We start from the raw sequence: 23048 nt of genomic DNA, 5'->3' as shown, positions 1-23048 counted from the left end.
AATTTCGATTCCAAACTATTCCGATTTTCATTCCCATTCTATTTTCGATTGCGAACTAAACACCCCTCAGATATGATTTTATCCTCCTGCGCATGTGCCAAACTATATACATAAAGAAAAAAAAAAAGGTGAGTTCCTAAATTAACAATGGCCAATTAAGCCGGACGTAAGTTGGTGAGCCAAGAAAGCCTCCCGCAAACCTACACACATTGATTCTATGATAGTTAAGCCCAGAAAGTTAAGCTAATTTAGAAAAGTTTAACAATGGATAACATGCCCCCCAATTTTCTTGGGGGGATTCAAACTCAAACGCTCCCACAAATCTAAACTTTGATTTCATTACAGTTAACTAATCAATGTTATTGCTAAAAAGAAGTCGACAATGTATATCCAACTTGACACGACTCCCATTATGTTTAGACTAGAAATTTAGAGTAGGTTACTCCCAAATTAGTTTCTAAGTATGTTACCAATCCCAACCCTGGCTAACATTTTTTTCTTAACCACCTCATTCATCCACCTCTTACTCTAAAATAATAGGAGTTATATCCTAATCTCCACAAATTATGCCCAATAGCACATGGGGAGAATGATTGGACCTAAAGAATTGGTGGGGCTATGGGATGGCGATTTTTCAGATTAGAGAATATAGATCCATAGACCTATTGAGATAATCCGAGTATGGTCAGCTATGCAAATGATTTGGTTTACCTCTAACCAAACTTATCTATCCAATTTGCTGATGCAATACCAATTTACGTTTGTAAAAATGATATAGCTGATATAAAGGCAAAAGGAACTAAAATAAACCACATGCGGCAATTTTTCTTCTTTTTTCCTTTTTTTATGGTCGTTGAACTAAACAAGACCATGGACCATGGAAATGAGCTTGTCAAGATGTTGCATTGACAATTTGCATATGCCTCCACATTATACGCTAATTATAGAAATATATACAATGTAAGCTCCCTACATATGCTATCATAGCTCAAATCCTGGAAAACTAGCACTCTCTGGTGTCATCAAGTCGAACCAGAGGCAAGCCACACCTGCCAGACCCTGGAACAAAGAGTAAGTATTCTCACCACCATTGACTTGATCACGGGCTACAAGCTTGAAAGCATTGTGATACAAAGAGCCGGCAAATGCTTCAGCCCTCTCCAAGTATACCTTCTCCTTTGTTAGCTGGTACAACGACAGGAAAGCGTAGGCATTTCCAGCGATGCCGTCGGCAAGCCCAACTTTCTGATTAGACCCTCTTTTCCACACCACTTCCCCTGCTTCAATGGCTGCATCACGAAACTCCCGCTCATCAGGGAACACCTGCAGTTAAAATGCAGTCGTTGGAAGTCTTAGTATTTGAGTTAAAAATAGGTCTAACTTCATGCAATTGAATAGTCGCTCCTTTCTCAAGTAGTTGACTAATTCTATTAAGTGATACTTCCACCGCTGTTACTGGAAAAATAAAAAATTTCTGGAACTCTCTCGCTGCACATGCAGCAATCTAGAAGGTTTTTTTGATTTTCTTGGAGCCTCCTCTCTCAAGATTTGTCGAGATCAACTTTAATGATAGAAATGGTAGAGGTAATGTGGACTATATCATCTGGGACCCCGATGCCAGACTGTTGGCTACTGGAGGCTCATCTCTTTTTGAGCCATCTATTTTCGAAGTGAAGCTCCATGCCGTTTAGATTGGCATCATTTATGCACAACAAAAGCCGTGGATGGAGAAGATCTTTGTTGAAGATGACTTAACCATAGTCATCGGCTAGGTTCAGGATGAGACGAAGTATCTAAAAATTCATCTGCTACTTCGTAACATCTAGAAGTCCTTTTGTCATTTTACTGCGACTTCTATTCAGCACGTACTTCAGAAGATGAAAAGTATTCTGGATAGGGTTGCTTCCTTTATTGCCGACCATATCAGAGACTAGATTTAGTGTCAAGATAACGACTATCCAGAGATTTTATATGATATTTTATATTTTGATTTATTAAATTATACTTATATTAGAATGATGTGGTTATCCATCTGTAATTTTTTAAAAAAATTTACTAAATTTTTTTTTGTTTCCGTGAGCGTGGAATTGTGAGCGTAGAATTGTTTTGTAGTATACTTGTTTTGTAGCTTTAAGGGTAGACGGTATTTGCGGAGACAATGAGGCATTACAAACTTTACGGCCAAGTTCCCTGAATCCCATAGTTAGGCAATTCAAGAGGTGTACGACATCAGATTTACCAGGATATGGCGTGCCCAAAGTTTTAAACAAATTGGCCATATTTCTATGGGACGGTAAACCAAGCTGCTGCGCCGAGGGGAAAAGTGGTACAACCATGAGCAGCTTATTCTCCCCGAAGAAAAAAAAAGAAAAAAAACGGCGGATGATGGATTGCAGAGGACTTCATGTGTTTCTAGAATATATGGTTTATTTTAGCTAGCAAGCGGCTTCAGCTAACAAAGTCATGGATGTCCTAGAGCTTCATGTCTAAAATCTCTATATCTACGTAAAAAAGATTCTGTGTACCAATGGAAAAACCTAGATTTCTATGAAGTGCCCAAGAAGTCATTGGATGGTTCCATTGTAGCTGAAGAAAAGTCAAGTTAGGTCATGATCACTTGACCTAGATCCCACTTAAAATAATCTCGATTCTATGGTTTTACTTTTCCTATGCAAGCTTGAAAATGATTCATTTATATTTTATGTCAAGGTCGGTCGGACGCCTTATTTAGATTTTATAGGTTACATTTTAGTCCTGTCAAAGAGGTTTGAGCAATGAGCAATGTACTCTTTGCAGGGTTTTGATTACATCCTTCTAAGGTTTATCATAGTGGTCCGCTTCTATAAGATCCATACCTAACTCCCTTGAAAATTAAGTCCTCTGGACAACACACAGGTCTGACAATGAAAATTGAGTTAAGAACTATGCTCAAAATATCCAAGTCAAGTAGGGCATGGGCCAGGCTTTATTCCAACCATCCTTCATGTCCCGTTATGAAAATGACCTTGGTTCCAGTCTCTCCATCATCCTGTCGTGTCCAAAGTTTTTCCCATCCTAATTTAGAAAAGAAAACGAAAGAAAGCTTGAATCATCAGGGGAATATTTGGATAATCCTCCAATTATGATAATCCTTTTGAAATTGTGGGATTGGGAATTGAATTTCCCATATTTATATCTGTATTAGGCCCAGCATGGTCCAGAACAACCATGAGAGCTTCCCTCCCATGAATCCGGTGGGAATAGCATTGGACCACAAAGCATCACCTTGAGAAAATGGTAGAAGATTTATTCCTCCTTTTTCCACTATCCCAGTATAATTCTATTCCCAAAACAAACGAGGCCGGAATATTTGGTTGTTCAAAAGCAGCATAACTAAATATAAACAACCAAACAAATATAAAGAAAGCCATAAAGGGAAGCAAGGATTGTAACCTGAGCAGCCTTGCAAAGCATGATAGCCACACCACCAGCACCATGGGACCATTGCACCAGCTTATCCCTGGGATTGCCCTCGCTCGAAGGATAGTTTCCACTGTGTCCGAACCGGTTCTGGACCATATACCTCACGGTTTTTCTCACGTCCTCCCGGTCCGATCCATTAAGCCGGAAGTGGAGCAGTACGTGGAGGATCCCAGCCAGACCATGGGCCGCGCCCCAGAAGCGGGTTCCATGCCACCGGTACATCAGGGGGCAGTCCGGGTTGTCCGAGGCCCCTGCTCGGCCGCCAGCCAAAACCGCCTCCACGACCGGGTCCAGGAGCTCAGCCGGGATTGAACCCGGTCCGAGGTGCTTGTTGATGAAAAGCGCCGCGTAGAGGAAGCCGGCCCGGCCATGGAGGAGCTCGTAGGGCATGCCGAGTCCGCCCTCCTCCGGTCCGATCGGAAGGGCTCTCTCCTGGGCCACCTGGTCCCAAGAAAACCAAAATAATGTTAGGGAATAAGAAGAGAGATCTGAGATTGCAAATTATTATGACTTCTAATCACTCTACTAAGTCCTGAATAAAATCATCACTCGTGTTGTTTTGGATCGGAGTAGAGGCTTTTGTTACATGACTCAACCCTAGACCACAGCTATTTGCTACCAGCATTCCAAACTCGAACCAATCGAAAGTCTGGTCTAACTTGACCTCACCTTTGCTCAATTGAGTTAAGCATTTGCATCAAGGTTTGGATGTGAGTGGACTGATTAATTCAAGCAGGCTTAGACTATTCTTGCATGCTCTATTGATTGGATTGTAGTTGGTTGGGACCTTAACATGTCCAAATTGTTGGTTGAATTCGACAGATATTTTTGAGATCTCCATTGAGTTGTACATGAAGAAGACACTTTTCACACCGTTGCTCTTGTAGCATGCGTGATCCTGAAGTCTTCATCAGTATAGATTTCCAGTGGTCCAAATCCATCACCATCCAGGTGAGCACACAATATCCATATATACGTTGCTAAGATTATTCCACGGAAAACAACTAATTCCATAGATTCTGACTTGTCAAATACCCTGGTCTGATCCAAAAGCTTTCACCAAATAGTCCATTCTGGCTATTAGCATTAGACTGCTTGTTGTGGAACCAACTGGCGGTAACCGGACTAACAAACTAGTCCATTCCAACCAAAACATAAGTAGCTCATCAACCTAACCAATCATAACCCATAGAAGTTTGTTTTAGGCCTTGTATAGAGAACAACTGCAACCCTAATGTTTTTCCTAATGATAGAAAGAGCGCACAGGCCAAGGTTACTTAGTATAACTACCAAAAATTTTATCTTAACAAACATAAGATAAAATATTTATGTTGGGAACAAATATTTATATTGCATGCCCATTTTTGAGAGAAATAAAAAAATAATATGAATAAGAAAAAGATGAAACATATTGTCAAGTCAAACAACATGCCTCTAGGAGGCAAATAGGGCGACGTATTGGGTTATCTTTGCGGACAAATTTGAGATTTTTGATTCGATTCATTCTATTCTTCGTGATATTTTATTTTTATATTTTATTAGATGTATTTATATTAAGATGATACGGCTCTTTCATCCTCCCCACTAGAACAAATACAGCAACTCTTTGTCCACATACTTGTTCATCTCTAATCAATGTTGTGGTTGCGGTGAGGACCAACGCACGTCAATGTACAAGATATTTCAAAGAACACTAATGAAAGGGTGAAAGCCAGAGTGAATGGACCGGACGAGAGAGGACGACCATATATATTCCAGGACCGATGCATTAGGGTGGGTCGCACGGGGGGGCATGCATTAATACCAGCATCGCAGTGTCCCGTGACTCACATGAGAAAAATTAGGGCCGCACATTTGGAATCCCGGCAGCACTGGAGGTGGGCGAAGAATCCCTCGGCCATGAACAGCAGGAAATTTTAGGGTCCAGAGAAGGGACCACCAGTCCATATCAATTTATTGACTAAAAATAAGTGTGAGGGAGACAAAAGTAACAAATGATAGAAAAAAACATCACTAGTAGCAATGCTACGTGGTATCTTTAATTTATAATATTTAAATTAGTGATGAATAATTAATTCATGGGTAAATCAAAAAATTGTGTATAATACAAGAATAGTTGATTTTTTCTATTGAGAATCATTTGGTGAAAGAAAAATTCAAGAAAAATTTGAGAATTTTTTAATGATGCAGAAAATATTGCAATTACGATTATGATCCCATAAACGAAATGAAGAGGCAGTGATTTGTTACAGAAGAGGTTGACCAACAAATTAGGCTGTTCATTGTTCTCATAAACTTCTATTCGGGATATGATATCCAAAATAAAAGATGGGTAATTTGACTCCCTCACCCATGGCTAGAGATTTTTATATCCAGCAAATTTGGTTTTTCTGATAAAAAAAACATTGGCATGGAGGTAAGCGCTTGAACATCCATTGTCAACCAGCACTCATTGTGAACCAAACAATTTTAATGACCAATATCTCATAACATCGCTCTTACCTAAGGTGCAAACATACGAGTAGGGAAGTCCACGGCAATTGTGCGTAGTTTCTCTAATATTTTCTCTGATTGCCGGATAGTAAATTAAGAATGGATAGTATTATGGTATAGAGAGAATTTTTTTAGTCCCACAACGGTTGACTGAGTCAAAAAAAAATATAGCTTATATGGATTGAAATCTTTTCTCTTTAACATGAGATATCTTTTAAAGGACAAAATCGTGACGTTCTAAATGATCAAGATCCATTGAAGTCAAAGACCCATTGAAGCCTAATATCCACCGAAACCTAAAAATGATCATAAATCAAAGCGGACAATACCTCACGTATGCGGAGACGGAGATATAAGCCATCCATCTGAGCCATTCGATTTTTTGAACCATGACCACAATATTGACGCCGTCTGTGGGATTGCCTCCTATCCACACATACTTTCTCTCACATACTCTCTCTTAACTCTCTCTTGACTGGAGGACTGCATTGTGATGTAGAGATGGCTTCTTTAGTCCCATATCGATTATGAGTTAAGAGAAATCTTCTCTCCCAATGTGAGGCGTCTTTTAAAGGACAAAATCGTGAGGTTCTAAATGATCAAAGTCCATTGAAGTCTATGGTCCACCGAAGCTTAAAAGATGGTCATTAGTCAAAGCAGACAATATCTTACGTATGCGGAGACAGAGATATAAACTAACCATCTGAACTATTCGACCTTTTGACCCATGACTACAACAGATAGCTAATTTTATTTTTTTTTGCCAGCCTTTCCTATCACTTCAAAAGTTTCTTATTCATGGATCAGGCCTATAAATAATGTTAAGCTGGTAACAGTAGTTCCTGTGAAGTTGATAGGTTGGAATGGAAATTGATGGAAATGAGTATTTAAGAAAATTAGAGCAGAAAGAACAACTCCCAGCTGAGCGATAAGTGAATGATATCTAACCATCTCAAAGAAATATCTTTAACCCAATTAGGTGAGCTTTCCTTTCTCTGCGGTCTCCACCGAACCAGTATTTTATATTTTTCTTCTTTTTCTAATCTTAGATTTTCTTATTCATCGTTCCTCATCATCTAAGACAGAATAATTTAACTAAGATCCGTTGCATGACTTCCCCTTTTACCCCACCAAGACACGAAAATACAAAATATTCTCCATCAACCGTTTGAAAGTAATATGCTCAAGGAACGTTCCTTTAGCATCCTATAATGGATTGATACTCCAAGTAGCTAAAAAAAAACATGGTGGCCACTCTTTCCGATATTTATTGTTGGAGGAATAACTTAGATTTTGCATTGCAAATACTGTGATGACTACCATCAAGAGATGAATGGCTATCAACAACGATGCATTCTATATAACATGAATCGAGCAATCCGCATCACTTTACAGTGCAAATCGGATCCATTCTCTAGAAGAGCACAATTTTTTACTTGGGTTTCCAAAGATTAGCATAGCTCAAAAATTGAAGTTCGATGAAAAATTAAAAAAACAAAAGAGCAATAAGAATAAAAAGTACCTCAAGGAAAAGGTCTAGAAAGAGCTTCCGGCGCTGCGTGTCTTCTCCGTAGTTAGCTGCCACGGCCCCAAGCACATACACTCCGGCCCTCCCGCACAAGAATGTCACGCGCCTGCAATTTACGCGTCGCCATTTATTCACTTGTCCTAATATCAGAAAAAGAGGAGCAATCTCAACCGTCCAAATTACTAATTCATGAGAAATACATATTCATGGCCTAGTAAGATTCATAGATATTTCTGAGGAGGTGAGCTAGCGGAAATCATGACGGTCCCATAAATTTCTCTTTAATCTGACGGTTCAGATCATATCATACGGTCGGGTATGCTAGTCCAGGCAAGGAACACTACCCCCCGTGCGTTAAAACTACGTCCGCCGAATGGCCGGTGAGACGAGCATGATTACCTTCTGTAGCTCCGAGCGGCGGCTGTACACGTATCTACGATCTCGGCAGCGAGCCGGAGATCCGCGGGGCTACCCGTCACCTCGTACGCCCTCAGGCACGTGATGGCCGTACCGAGAAGGCCCACGTACGCCGTCGGATCGATGCACCGTCCGCCTCCTGATCCCTTCCACGTGGCCTCCAACACCTGCGGCACACCGAGACAGTCCCGTATATAAGCGGACAGCCGGAGGGTGATTAAAAGATTCCGACGAGGGTAATATCGGTAAAGAAAAAAAAATATGTATCATGACAGACCTGGTCCTTGAGAGAAATGGCCGCCTTGAGGAAGGCCTCGGAGGAGGGAAGGAGGTCGACTGCCACGTGGAGGGATTCCATTCGCCGGAGGACAGCCTCGTCGTGTTCCATCTCCGATACCGTCGGCGACGACATGGCGATCTCGTTCTCTTTGCTTCTTTATCTCGCGGAGCAATGGAAGGAGGCGGAGGGGATCAGATGCGCGGGGCGTTTTATAGGCTGTATGGGGTTGGCACAACTACCCAGCAAGGAGCGCCGCGGGTACAGTGAAAGGTCCTGGAGCAGCGACACGAGGATCTACGTACGTGGCATCATGTATTGCCGCTGGTCAGGAGCGTTGCCACGACGGGCGTCTTAGCCGTCGCCACGCCGTTTGGATTGCCGATTTTTCTTGTTATCTTAAAATCTTATATGTAATCTTGGTCTGAACTTTTGCGGTGGGGGTACCTCCTGAACTTGGAGAGGCTGCTGGCATTACTTGTCAAGTGTTAAGTATCAACCAAAAAAAAAAGTATCAAGTATCAACCATGGCATCTCTCTCTCTCTCTCTCAGAGGAAAATCTATTGCATCTATGCTTTTTTTTTTCAAAAACCTTTTTTTTTTCTTTTTCTATTTTTGATAAAACAAAGAGAAGGAATGCAACTTCCTAGAAAAAGAAATAACAGGTAGATATATCAAAACGTGGGCCTACCCCGTATATATGCAATCCCCAGTCGATCAATCAGCGAATTGCAACTGAAGTGGATCCATGTGGGAGATGGTAAAATCACCGCCTAAATTGGCTACCAATCAATTGGCTAATTTCTCTCTCTATGTATGAGAAACTCTAGATGCCGATATAGGGCAACCACTACCGAACATCCTTTTCTTGATGAAAGATGATGATTGGCTAGAGCTGTGATCGGATTGAATTCACCCACTCACAACCTATGATAAATTTAAAACTAATCTTTTCAATCCGAACCGAAATTATTTGTGTTGGATTCAAAAGCATGATTGCCTTCCAATATAGATTGGATTTTTGGATCGTTAAGTTCCCAATCCGAATCTAATTTGATCCGCAACTAACTTTAGCGGACTAATATAATATAGATTTTAGATTCCCCTTTGAATGTAAGGAAATAAATTTTTTTTCTCATATGGTTAGACAATAATTTGTTATTGCTAATATGCAATTATTAATTAAAATATATTTTTGATAATATATAGACATTGTTATTATTATTATATTATATAATAATCAGGTAATCAATTTATACATATATTCATGTCATTTGTATTAGGATTGTCGTTGATAAGATCTGACCGAAAAAATTTGATAGATTAATAATATTAATATCTTAACCTGATTTGATCCAACTTGAATAGGATTGTATTAGTTTTTGTTCCAATTTTGCGATCCGATTCGAATATATGAGAATATTTGGGTTGCATCCATCCTCTATCTAACCCAATTTGCTTGCAGTCGTAGCTACAGCATGTAGTTAAAGAAGCTAATTTAGTAGCTAAATAAGCTACCGCTTTCCATAAGTAGATGGGTGTAATAAGGTTTTGAAATATTTGTTATCTAGCTGAATTTGTGAATTGACAAGATAATGTGTATAACATATACAGAAAATAAAGAAGAGAGCAAGATACAGGTTACCATTGAAATCCAACTTTGGATTTTAAATTATTATTATTTTATTATCATTTTATCATTGTTATTTTGTATTGTGCTGATGGATTGGGCATGTCATGGCTTGGGGGAGTGGACATGTTATAAAGCTCATGAATAACAAAATTATAAAAATAAATTAGAAAGGGTTATGTCCAACATTCCTCTTCCAATGCCCAACTTTGTATTTCTTTTCTTTCTTTTTTGTACTTCTCTCCTTCACTTTATTAGGATGCTTAATCATAAATTTCCTCTTTCAATTTATTTTAATTGGTTTGCTACCAGCTGGGATATGTACGGAAAGGTTTATATCTCTATGTGCTCCAACAGTGTTTTGACCTTTGGAGGGCTCTTCCTCGTAGGAGATATAATTGAGGCCACTTGGCAGCTGAGCACCATCTAATGCAGCCCAAAAAAAAAAAAAAAAAAAAATTAATTGGATCATTGGACAAGCTCAGACTTTGAAAATCTAGAAGGAATAAATAAGTCAAATATAAACATATCTCTTATTCCTATAGGAAATAGGTTAGGAATACATTGATAATTTTTTTTTTGATTTAATCTTAATTGGACCCAACAATACTGACCCATTGCCACCTATAAAGAAAAAGGAATGCTATGATACTAGGTAAGTTGGTCAAGTGTGCTGCTCATTGGATTATATCAAAGACATATTTGGTTGAAGAAAGTTAGATTTTGAAATAGAAATGCAAATGAGTAATTTTTATCTTAGATGTTTGGTTGAGAAAGTCTCATTCTCATTTCAATTTTACGAAGGAATGAGAATATTTCAATTCTTCAAAATTCAATCTGAAATCTTTTTTAATATCCAACTTCTATTCCAATTCCAATCACAAGCTCAATGCACCGAGTAATATATTTATTCTGATTTTTCTTCTAATCCAATCCCATTCTGATTCTGATAATGAACTAAATGCACCTTAAATGTTTGCTTACACCCGTAGAGCTTCTCATAGCATATGAGCCTAAAAAGAGCAGAGGTGAGTGTTTTGGGTGGATCTGGGCACAAATCTTTTGTAATTATATGACCTTGCAGCAATGACAGGGACCAGAAGAGGATTGTTCTTAAATTCTTTTTTAGCATTCACCATACTCCTGTAATTTCTTAATAAAATGCGCAGCATCATATTCTTTTTTGAGAGGAATGAGAGTGAAAATATCCAACTTCTATTTTTTTTATAAAGAAAAGAGCAAAAGATAAGGAAATTGACAAGGATTGGTAGCAACATTGGTAGAGGAACCACGTGAACAATGTGGAGTACCAAACCAAGTAGTCATGACCGATAGGCTACAGGCAAGGATTGAAGATGAGTAGGTTAATTCAGCTACTAAAGGCCGGGTAACATCAACACGTTTTTTCTACAAGGGAGAGAGAAATGTGGCCGAGGTGACACCCTTGCAATCAGTGTTAATGGAGAGAAGAGTCCAATGTGGTCCACAACAAGTTAGCTTTGTTAATTCTATAGCAACGAATGAGCCTTTGAGCAGCATGCTAAAGAGAAGGCAGGGTTAATGGTGTGACAAAGCCTTGTGCCTGGATGACTCTCCCTACCAAAGGCATAATTTGTTGGCTAACCTGTCGCATAAGGATTGATGCAAAATAGATGGGCCATAAGTATGAAGTTTGTGTGATCATCATCATTTCATTCTTTATGCAGTAGCTCAGCATATATAAAAACAAGAAAATAAACTACAAAGGAAATAAAAAGATTTCATGATCAACGAGGAAAAAGAATATTATGAGTCAACAAAATACATATGATGGAATTACAAAGCTACACTTTAGAAGGACAATTCCTTAAAAGAGACATAAATGTACAAGTGAATTAGTTGATTAACACTTCATCAAATATGTTCTGTGAGAGGGTTTAATTTGTTACATGAGGTCTATGAACCTTGATAAACTTAACATTATATAGAGTTCAAAGTAATAATTGTGGGTTTAGGTTCTTGAAATGGTAGATTGTTTTTAGTCAATTGAATTGAATATTGGAATCTCTTCTCTATTGCACCATAATTTACCATTAACTTGGGCTGGTCACTTCAAGCAAATAGGAAAAGGCTGAGCCATGCAAAGTATTGTAGGTCATGAATTGGTTGGGTTGGGATGGGTTACGAGAGTTCACTCATGGGTGAACATGGGTCAGAGAGTTTTAATTAGATGTTGACGTAACCAAAGTTGCAAATGTTATCGGTTTAGGTTGACTCACCTAAACCCAGCCCAGCCCATTGCCTGCGCTACCTGACAATTTTGAGGTAATTTTCTCAAGTTTGAATGCTTTTGTTAGTGAGTGTGGATCCTCTGCAATTCAGGGTTGAATTGGAGAGCCAATCTTGAATCATGGCCATTGGCAAATCACACACGATGGCCGATGAATGTGGAGGTCCCGTTCATCAAATACCGCTGCCCGGGTATAGTGTAGGGTCCGCTCAATCACAGGTCATTGCATGATTCATTGATGACCATGATTCAAATGAACACCATGTTTGATGCTGCTGCATCCTAGGGCCACTTTGTTTATGTCCTTTTTGTTCTGAACAAAATTTAGTGAAGCTGAACTCCTTCTGTAACAATTCAAGATCTTTTTTAAAAAAACTAGATAAAAGGTATTAATTGAATCTTTTTTGTCCTATAAAAATACCTTATATCTTCCTAGCACATAACTAGTTGGACTGAACGCATGCCAACATGGGCATTCATTTTTTCCTCTCATTTAAATTTTGATGTCCTCGTCAAGTAAATATTCTAAATCTAATCAAAACTAATAACAAATATTACAATTAACTCGTGATCAATCTCAAAAGAACCACACTATAATATCCTCCAATCCACGTAAGCTATGGCCAAATCTATTTTGAAAACTATTGACGACAACTGAGGACCACACTAGAATAGGATAGCTGGATTGGGTTATATAGCTCTTTTTTATAAGTATCCAAATGTCTCTTATGATGCATAATTGTCAGCACATGCTAGCACGAGCTCTCGCACCTTCATTTACTGAAAATGTTAATCTATAGTTCTTAGTCTTTATGAATATTTGATGCACAGGCTTAGATTTTAAGACTAAGAAATTTGGGTTGCCTAAGTTGGATATGGTATTGTGACAATGACACTTGTGTGGGCATTGTGCCTAGGTGTAGAATGCCACCTTTAAGATCAAAACGCCAGCTAGATGTAATTATTGAGAAGAAAGGTATTGAAGATTCCATTCCAAAATCGTCTTTTGGTTGTAGGCTTATGGTTAATCAAAGTTTTGAGAGATAGGAATCTGCATACTCCATAAAACAAACTAAAAGAAAATTTTACCTATCTTTGCTATGCAATATACATGCATCATATACATAAATGTTATACATGCACGTGCATATATATATATATATATATATATATATACATAAATAATATACATGCACACATGCATGTGCATGAACACGTGCGCGCGCGCGCGCACACACACATATATATATATATATACATAAATGATATACATGCACACATGCATGTGCATGAACACGCATGTATGTATGTATGTATGTATGTATGTGTGTGTGTGTGTATGCATGCGTGTTCATGCACATGCATGTGTGCATGTATATCATTTATGTGTGTATATATATATATATATATATATATATAAAAAAAAAAAAAAATAATATATATATATATATATATATATGTATGTGTGTGTGCGCGTGCGTGTGTATATATTTCTCCTCTTATATATCTACAATTTGGCAGCATATTTAAGGTAATTTGAGAATATAACTCTAGATTCTAGTCATCATGGAAAGTTGAATTCCGTCCTAATAATTTTCTATAATTTTAGATTACCCCAACGTTAATTCTGTTATTTTTTTACTGATGAATTAAAGAGTGGCGTTTCTAATTTTGATATTTGAACATCACCTACTTGCTTGGATGGTATCATCCTTTATTATTTGGGCAGCGATCCAATTTCGGTGGAATCAGGCCGTGAAGGCAAGGATGGATACAGGATAGGAAAGATCGGCATTAGCTTCCCCTAGTCAGAACAGATATGTCCTATTAATTCTATATGATTGATCTGATCATTCTGAATATCTGATGAAGTAGGATATATGGAATTCTTCTTAAATCCGGATCAAAAATTTGGAAAGAAGTTAACAGTACCTATCTTGGCCGGTTCTCGGGAAGAAGCCAATAAACCAATAAGATAGGTAAAAATATAAGTTATTTTTAAGATAAACTATGTCTCTAGTTCTTAAATTATATCAAATTTTTTTAAATAATTTCTAAACTAAAAAAATCTAAATTTTAATCTTCAAACTTTTTAAACTATTTTAATATTATCCTTCATCGATTTTTGATGACTTTCTCTCACCTATTTATTTTTTTCACCCTGAATCGATGCTTACATGATTTTTATTTTGCATAGTTAGTATAGACACGCTTACGTTTTTCCTATTTCTCATCTTCATCCTCTAAAATGCCGATTTAAATATATAAGTAAAATCCTATCTCCCCAATCCTTTCTATTCTCCTCTCGGTCTAGAGATTCAAATATGATAACTAGACTGAGAGGAGAAGAGGGGATTGGGGGGATAGGATTTCACTCATATATTTAAATTGACATTTCAGAGAATAAAGATGAGAAATAAAAAAAACGTAAGCGCACTTGTGTCAACTATTCAAAATAAAAATCATATAAATATCGATTCAAGGCGAAAGAAGTAAACCGGTGCGAAAAAGATATCGAAAATGGGCGAAGAGCAACATTAAAACAGTTCAGAAAGTTCAGAGACTAAAGTTTAGATTTTTGTAGTTTAGAGACTATTTAAAAAAATCTGATATAGTTTAAGAATTAGAAACATAATTTATCCAAAAATAAATCCTATCTCCTTAATTCTATGTAATTAGTGTGACATTCTTATATACCTGATGAAATTAGTGTGCATGCACCATGCAATGATCCCTTCCATACGAGATATATTGTTAAATTTTGATATTTATCGTGAGGCATACAAAGACTTAGATATAATTTTTATTATATAATTTTTTATAAAAAATCTCCCTTAATTAAGAAGTCCAACTATTCCTTTTCTTTACAGATGTCTTTTTTTTGAAATATTCAAGAATTTATCCTGTTCAATTTCCAAAACACATAATGATAACTAAAAAGGAGTGGCATCCTTATAGAAAAGCCTAAAATATCCATAGAAAATAATTAAGTTGTAGAATTAGACAAAAGAGTTAGCTGATAACGGAGAAGAAAAGTTTTTTCACGGATCTCCGGATACAAGAATTGATTAATATCTTAATAAATTTCCAAAGGGAACCTTGCCACCACCACATAACATGACATGTTGATCCAGGGACTACTCAAATCTTATCGTATTATTCTCAAAATGTTCTCTGGAATCTTATGTAATAAAATATTATTATTATTTAAGAACCCATTAAACTTATAATATTGACAATTAAATGAAACAAAAGAAAAGTAATAAATAATATTTTAAAAATAGATGCTAATTAGCCCTTTTTTTTGTTATGTATCATGTACATAATTACCATTTGCTAGCTTCTCCATATATAATTGTTTTCACATAATCTTAACCATTCTGTGCACATATTGGCCTTCCTCTCCTATGTCCTATCATCCACAGGAGCCACAAAAATGTCGATTCCATCATAAGCTCTTGTGGCCTTCTATCATGGACAAGATTTTCAGCTTTGCTAGTTGTTCATATGTCTCACAATATTCTTATCTGCACCACTCCAAAAAATTATGACATATTATTTTTTTCAAATTAGATATTATAATATGTTTTTCCAAGTGCAGGCAATTATCAGCTGACTTAGTTACAATCTCTCATGGAAAAAGTATAAGCGACTTCATGTCGTCTATTGGAGGGTTTCCAGATTAAATCCTATCCATTCATAAACTCCATATAAGGTATAACTGACTTGCATGCATATGAACACTAGGTTAATTGACAGAATGTTTCTTTATGTGGAGACTCAAGAACATCTTTCTGTAGTGATAACCATATCATAATTACAATCATAAAGAGCACTAGTGCGAAATTTATTGTACAAGGGAAAAAAAAAAGAAAAAGATAAAAATGGAAAAGATAAAAAAATCATAACAATATAATAACCAATAAGTAACACAGAAGAGAAGTATTATTGGGTCTTGTGGGCTCACATGGAGAAGGGATATGGTTGTGATTTTGAAGCCTGGAGTCTGGACCATCTGCAGCAAAAGAAAAGTTGGAAGAAAGACATGATAAATCAATTAGGAAAAATCTGATAGCATAATAAAATTTTAAAAGCAGAGACTAGAAAGTGGGGAAAGAACTACGTACATACCTGAAACTTGATACCGTTGAGTCTGGTGCTAGGACTCCTCTCTCTCTCTCTCTCTATATATATATATACTTCAGAAAACATAAATTATTCGATGTGTTAGGGAAACCATATAACATCATTAAAAAAAATAAAGAAAACCGTACAAAGAGAATGCATATACGGGCCGCTTGGTGAGCCGCTTGGAAAGTGGCCAGACGTAATTAGGTTCGTGGAAAAATGGAAAAAGAAAAAAAAAAAAAAAAACCACCATCTATTTTTCCATTAGAAATTTTTTTTTTTTTTTTTTTGTTGTTGAAACCGATTACATATAAAAAATTCTTGTATAAATACAACCATAGGCATTAGATAAAATGAAGTCGTGGAGACGACATGAGTCTCATCTCAGCTACAGGTGCCCATACCACAGTACCAGTTTGGCCATCCAACCAATAGCACTATCATCTCACTCCCTATTGATGTGTCTGATCTGGAAGCAGCAGAAGCATCATGCGATGAGTCTCCGAACATCAGCTAGCATGGGAAGATGGCTCTCAAGGAGCTATCTCAGACTCAATAAACAACCATGAAATTATTGTCTTGGAATTCTCTTTCAGAATGACTCTATTATCTTGCAGGGTGGAAATGGTAAAAACAAAGCCCTCCCATGCTGCCCTCAACTGAGCCTGAGGCACTAATAAGCCAAAGAGAGGACCCACTAACTGCAATAACAAAATATCTCTTGCTATGGATCACAAAACCGACTCTACAGCATTGCCCATTATCCTTCACGCTGCTATCAAAGTTAATTTTGAGAAAACTAAGAATGGGGGTTCCCATGAGAAATATATCTGAGATGCAGAAACTACAATAATAAGACCTCAGATTTCCTTAACTATTAAAGATCCTTTCAAATCTCTAGCCCTCATGAAGTTAGTGGCATCAACCATGGCTCTCATTATAGTCCCAAAAAGACTGTTATAGGTGCTATCAAAGATCCTCCTGTTCCTAGCTGCCCAAATATAATAACCAATATAGAAAGGAAAGAAACCAGCACCTTCCGCACAGCCCCAACTTGACTGTCCTGATTAATGAACGAAATGAAGCTCTTCCTGTCCCAAGATGGGGTGATGAGTGCCAACCAACTAAAATATTGACCCTATGTAGGTGAAGCTCTCGAGCATCATAAGATAACATGATTAATCTCTCTTCCACATCTCTGTACTGCTCAGTATTGGGGAACAGCTACACCATGATAGTGCAAGAAACTCCTACAAGGCAACCAAGTCCATGCCATCTTCTAGATGAATAGGATCACTCTAAAGTGAACCCATAATCTCCACACCCAGCCTAGGTCTCATGGTCGCATCGGCCACCCCTTGAGAAGAAAATAAAGCTCACCAACCTGTTGTAGTATAGAAAGGACATCTTTACTTCCACATCAATTATGAGTGTAAGAAGAAGTATGGCTTATATGGGCTGTAAGGCTCTAAATGACCAAAGTCCACTAAAGCCTAAAGATGATCATGAGTCAAAGGGGACAATACTTCATGTATGAGGATGCAGAGTCAACTTCATATCCGAGCCATTCGATACCTTGATCCATGACCGCAACATTGGCGTCATCTATGGGATCACCTCCTGCTCACACATACTCCTTCTTGACTGAGGAAGCTGTATTGTGGTGTAGAGAGGACATCTTTAGTTCCACATCGATTATAAGTCAAAAAGAAGTATAGTTTATATGGATTGAAATCTTTTCTCTCATATGAGACGTCTTTTAAAAGACAAAACCGTAAGGTCTAAATGATTAAGGCTCACTGAAGCCTAAAACCCACTGAAGTCTAAAAATGATTATAAGCCAAAGTAGATAATACCTCACATATGCGGATGTAAAATCAACCCAACCATCTGATCCATTCGACTTCTTGACCCATGACCGCAACACAACTTTCACTCTCTGTGACTTGGTTCTATCCTACACTGATTTGTTAGGATAATTAACCAAAGGAATTGGCATAGAGCGGATCAGTGAGCTAAGTTTGTCACCAAAGCACACCTCGATGAGCTCTCGATCCCATGTCCTCGCTCCATCGGAGATCTAAGTCATGGACTCCCATATGCTCCATAGGTGATGATAAGCAGCCGAAGAGCAAGGGCGACAGAAGAAATTCAAAGGTCATTAAGCACATCGATGGATCTCCTGTCACCCTAAATTTGAAGGAAAGCTCGAGGGCAAATGAGCACATGGCACTTCAATGAAGGAGCACTGTCTCCTAGGCCTGATCAGTCCCTCAATTCTATATTTCGCTCGCATCAATGACACCCACCAAAAAAAAAAAAAAAAAAACATTTTCTGAAAAATTATACTCCATACCGCATGTACCATCGTAGCAATGCGTCATGCTAATCACTGTATCTCCTTCTCGTGGGCCAACCACCAAGATGAGCGCAAGATAATTGGGGCCTACAAGAAGGAGGAAAGGCACATGATTGGTGTGGTTTGAGGTGACGTGGTGCACGCGGTATTGTAGGGCATAAGATGGGAATTGAAGAAGTACGGCAGAAAATATGGAGGTGGACGTGAGAGAGCAAGAGCCCAGATAAGAACAGATGAGAAGAAAAGACTGGGCTAAGAGAGAAAAGAGGAGGATAAGAGAATAGAAAGGTAAGAAGAAAGGGGCCAAAGACTATGAGTTAGGCTTTCACGGTCGGCCAAATTACTACCAACCATGACGGTCCGAGCCTAGTACTGTTTCAGCAGAATGTTGACCAGCTTTAAAGCCCATACTCAGTCCTTCACCACCTTTTTTTTTTTTGTTCTGAAAACGCTCTCGTCTAATCCCAGACCACCAACGTTACAATCCCGGCAACCAAAGAATTCAGAAAAAAGGGTGAATGAATACATTGTTAGGTGAAGCTAGTTCAAATAGGCATTGAGGCAGCCATGCAGTCCATGCACATGTGATGGACAAATGTTTTCTTCGATGGATGCTATCTTAACTTCTCTGCAATAAAACTATACCTTTTAAGGAAATCAAACTCGAAAGCTTCATCAAAATATGTATTTCATAATCAATTATTTCCATAAAATATTTAATTCTTTTTTAGATAGAAAATGAAATATACATATATGTTGATGTAATTTAAAATAGAAACTGTATCAATTATTATGTACACTTAATTCAATTAGTTAAATTATATAATTTTTAGGTTTACTATGTTGGTCTCCAATTTGGGTTTAGGAACTATGATTCCACGTGTACCTCTTCCGCATTATGCTTCAAACAGCTCGGTGATTGGGAGAACGGGATTCTCTATAGTACCTAAAAAGTACCACAGAGTGATGTTTATGGTTAGATGCCGTCCATCATAAAATGAACAAATGTTCAAACTGTCCAAATATCCCCGAGATTTATATATTCTTTTTTTTTTAATTTTTTTAACACGCACGCGTGAGTATGCACAGCCATCTATCTTTAAATGGACGACGTCCAACCATGCATAGCACCTTACGGTACTTTTTGAGTACCACAGAGGATTTGCACCCATGATTGGGGTGTTCCCATTACAAGATGTACCATTAGGCTGTGACATATATAAGGGCACGCAACATTCCTGGTCTAATGATATTTTATATCCCGACTGATAAATCAGTCTTTAAAAAATATATATATATCTCTACTGATAGATTTGCTTTCATGTTAATGAAATAGGTCAGGTTTAAATTTCCAAACCATGAGTTGATAGCCCAAAACCTTGAGCAAATTATGATATATGCACAATTCACTTAATTCTTTATAAATTAATTACGGCAACCTTCTTCGTTGTCCCACCATGACTTGCGACAATGATAATTTTGATTTTGTGACAGTATCTTTTTTAACTCATCATGTACATAAGGACTTCTGAAGGTGAAATTTGTATATAATTAATGTCATTAGAATTTTCAGTTATTTTTGTGAGATAAAGAAACCAGTTTACCAATTGAAGTCCTAGTATGGGAGGCTGAAGAAACTGCATCTCCTGCAAGGGAGAAGAATTGAGACAACTCCTTGGTATATAGTCCTGTGATTAGCCACTTGAACTATCATCATTTATCACTGCAATGGAAAAGTTTCTGCTACTATCTCCAAATGTAAGATACATCATTGCTCGTGATTAATCACGAGTGATGATCACAACAAATATAATATTTGATAGCTTTCATAAATTGAGATGGCTGCGAGGCCTTCAAATACGATGGGAGGGAGGTTGGTGCTTTCCCTTTATCATACCCTACACGCCCTCTCACAGTCCTACTTGCAACATCAACATTAAATGAAGAGACCAAAGTACTCTAACTGCACAATCTCTATCATTTCCTCACTCTGAAGAAAAGAACTTCTCACGTGGAAAAGAAGCTTATTGTATTTGATGTTAAAGAAATCTATTAAGACTCCGTTCAACTTACCTTACTTTTGTTTGTACTGCATCTCCCACCAACGCCAAGATTCGTCCCCCTTGGGCGCCCACATGATGGACCATGTCTATAAAAAGGGTTTGGATGCAACACTATGTTCATATCAGCCAGGAGCATTCAGTTGTGTTAAGGGACCATAGAAATGATGGAATCTACACCAATAACTAAAGAAGAGATACACCTCCTTCCAATATCCAAGGTAATTATCATATTACTTATCATCAATGTTATGGTAATTAATCCTTTCATGATAAGCAACATCTATGCCACTAACAATTCTAGTATACTAGCATGCTTAGGTGCTCTCTTAACTCTGACCTTCTAGGCCCTTTGGACATACCAATTTATTCTCTTAATGAAATTGTCAATGATTATTCGCCTAAGTTTCAATTAAAAAGGAAAAAAAAAATATTGTGTTCTTTTTTTGGCTACGGGTAGACCCTTTTGCATGGTCCAAACCGTTGGCACCCTCACTTGGTTTCTTTAAGGTTCTAATTTTGTGGTGCAACATGTTTGGCCCCGAGGCTAGCCACCTGACCAATCTGGGCTTAGATGCAAGTTATGGCAAGAGCATTTTGTATCTAGCTTTCTACGTAAAATTGGCAAAAATAGAATGCATGACCATTATAACATTTCTATAGAAGTATAATTTTTAGAATTAGATCTTTACATGCTTTAAAGCTTTGAGTTAGAAGTTTAATTTTTTCTTTTTAAAAAGAAGCTGTCCTAGAAGAATTATTATTTTCATATCAGATTAACGCTAGTTGGGTTTATTGATTTCATTATATATGGCTGTCAAACTCATCAAGCTCCTAATAATCTATACAAAAACTGAAAAAACAAATTATTTTTGTTGGAAAATATGAATTGATTAAATTCTCCAGCTTCAGTGGTTTGTATATAATAATTGTTATGATGTATAGGTGTAATATAATTAGATAGTATTCCGGACGTATGTATTCTACTAAGTTCTGATCAGTCAAGGGGCTGATGTGCAATTGCCCTTATATACGATGTTGCGACAATTATTATAACCCCAAACTTCTTGAGTTAATCTTAGCTTCATACATAGCTGAGGTTTAATTTACTCCTCTTTGTTGTTTTCTTGGCTATCTTTTACTAACTTCACTATGGTCTTCTCCAATTTTTGGACTTGGTCTGATAAGATCAAAGATGACTTGAACCAGCCTGCAAAAGTCAATGAAGTGGAGAGGGTGGAGTGTCACTGCTGTGGAATGTCAGAGGATTGCACCCCAACCTACATTTGCCGTGTCCGAGAATTCCATTGCGGCAATTGGATCTGTGGGCTCTGTGCAGAGGCAGTGAAGGAAAAAAGGAAGAAAGTTCCATCAATGGCGATGGAAGAAGCATTGGAGTCCCATATGGCTCTCTGTAAGCAGTTCAACAGGACAATCAGGCTCAATCCAGAGCTTTCTTTGGTTGGCACGATGAGAGATATAGCAAGGAAGAGCTTCCAATACAGGGCTTCCCATGGCTCATATACCCCAAAGATTGGAAGGACCAGAAGCTGTGGGGCTAAAGTCGAAAGGTCGTCGATCCAGTGATCAGTAGCAGTGGCATATGAGATGACTAAGCAAAGAGTAGAGCAGTGTGCTAACTTAGTAGATTCTCTTTGACGTTATAGGTCCTGGTTAGAAATTTAACTTGTTCTTGCAAGCATAAGTGTGGAAATATAATGAGAGTATGGTGAAAAAATTACTATAAAAGTTTGTGTTGGCAGAATAATCTGATGAGCATCTCAAGAGTGGTGCTAGCTAACAGAGAATTCTGTCAATGCATGATAGGTCTAAAGAGGAAGTCAGACATCAGTTGTGTAACACAGTGAGAATTGTGTGTTATTTTAGCACTTTTCATATTGCAGTAAATTGAGAATAGTTTGAAGCATCATTATTATTGAGAACTATGATGAGATAAATCCTGACTTGAACCCAGATCTTTGATACCAACCCCTGAAGACTTTACGAACTGCACTAGCCAGCACCCTCGGCTTATTGATACTAGTTGATGTTGATAATCCAATGGTTAGAGAATCATTGATGATTATTAATAACCTGAAGAATATCTCAATAGATTAATGGATATCAAAGACAAAAATCAAGCATGGGGCTTCCTAAAACATAAGCCTTCTTTTTCAATTAAGAGTTGCAAGTATATCCTGTGAGAAAATGTAACTCGCAAGTAAAGTCTATCATGATGCTCATGGTAAGCTTGGATGAGAAGTGTGGAATTTTGTGGCCTCCAAAAACTGCACTTTATTGAGGGAACAGGAACAACTGCAGTTAATTTATAAAAGAAGTTTCTTATATATATATATATATATGTGCATGCGCATGCATGCTCATATGTTTGTGTAAGTTCTCTCAATATTCTCCCATGTATTC

The 23048-nt window shown here is 37.6% G+C and overlaps 2 protein-coding genes across 2 annotated transcripts; one reads left to right on the top strand and one right to left on the bottom strand.

The window, feature by feature from the left end:
• Positions 1–785: 785 nt before the first annotated feature.
• Positions 786–8548, bottom strand: LOC105056775 (lanC-like protein GCL1). Its single transcript, XM_010939078.4, has 5 exons — positions 8178–8548; positions 7883–8067; positions 7478–7589; positions 3433–3903; positions 786–1323 (listed from the first exon to the last, which is right to left on the bottom strand). The coding sequence occupies exons 1-5, from the start codon at positions 8310–8312 to the stop codon at positions 982–984; spliced, it is 1245 nt and encodes a 414-aa protein (XP_010937380.1). The 5' UTR covers positions 8313–8548; the 3' UTR covers positions 786–981.
• Positions 8549–21776: 13228 nt separating this feature from the next.
• On the top strand, positions 21777–22211 carry LOC105056847 (uncharacterized). The gene has a single exon (XM_010939182.1). It carries the CDS (start codon positions 21777–21779, stop codon positions 22209–22211), a length of 435 nt encoding a protein of 144 aa, XP_010937484.1.
• The last annotated feature ends 837 nt before the right edge of the window (positions 22212–23048 follow it).

The sequence above is a fragment of the Elaeis guineensis genome, chromosome 13 (genome assembly GCF_000442705.2).
Source record: "Elaeis guineensis isolate ETL-2024a chromosome 13, EG11, whole genome shotgun sequence".
Lineage (NCBI taxonomy): Eukaryota > Viridiplantae > Streptophyta > Magnoliopsida > Arecales > Arecaceae > Elaeis > Elaeis guineensis.
This window is presented reverse-complemented; position numbering and strand designations above follow the sequence as displayed.

Coding starts and splice junctions, on each gene's coding strand:
- LOC105056775 (XM_010939078.4), bottom strand. CDS start 8,312: ATGTCGTCGCCGACGGTATCGGAGATGGAACACGACGAGGCTGTCCTC. Junction 8,068..8,177: donor CCATTTCTCTCAAGGACCAG/GTCTGTCATGAT, acceptor GGTGTGCCGCAG/GTGTTGGAGGCCACGTGGAA. Junction 3,904..7,477: donor TTCTAGACCTTTTCCTTGAG/GTACTTTTTATT, acceptor TCTTGGGACCAG/GTGGCCCAGGAGAGAGCCCT.
- LOC105056847 (XM_010939182.1), top strand. CDS start 21,777: ATGGTCTTCTCCAATTTTTGGACTTGGTCTGATAAGATCAAAGATGAC.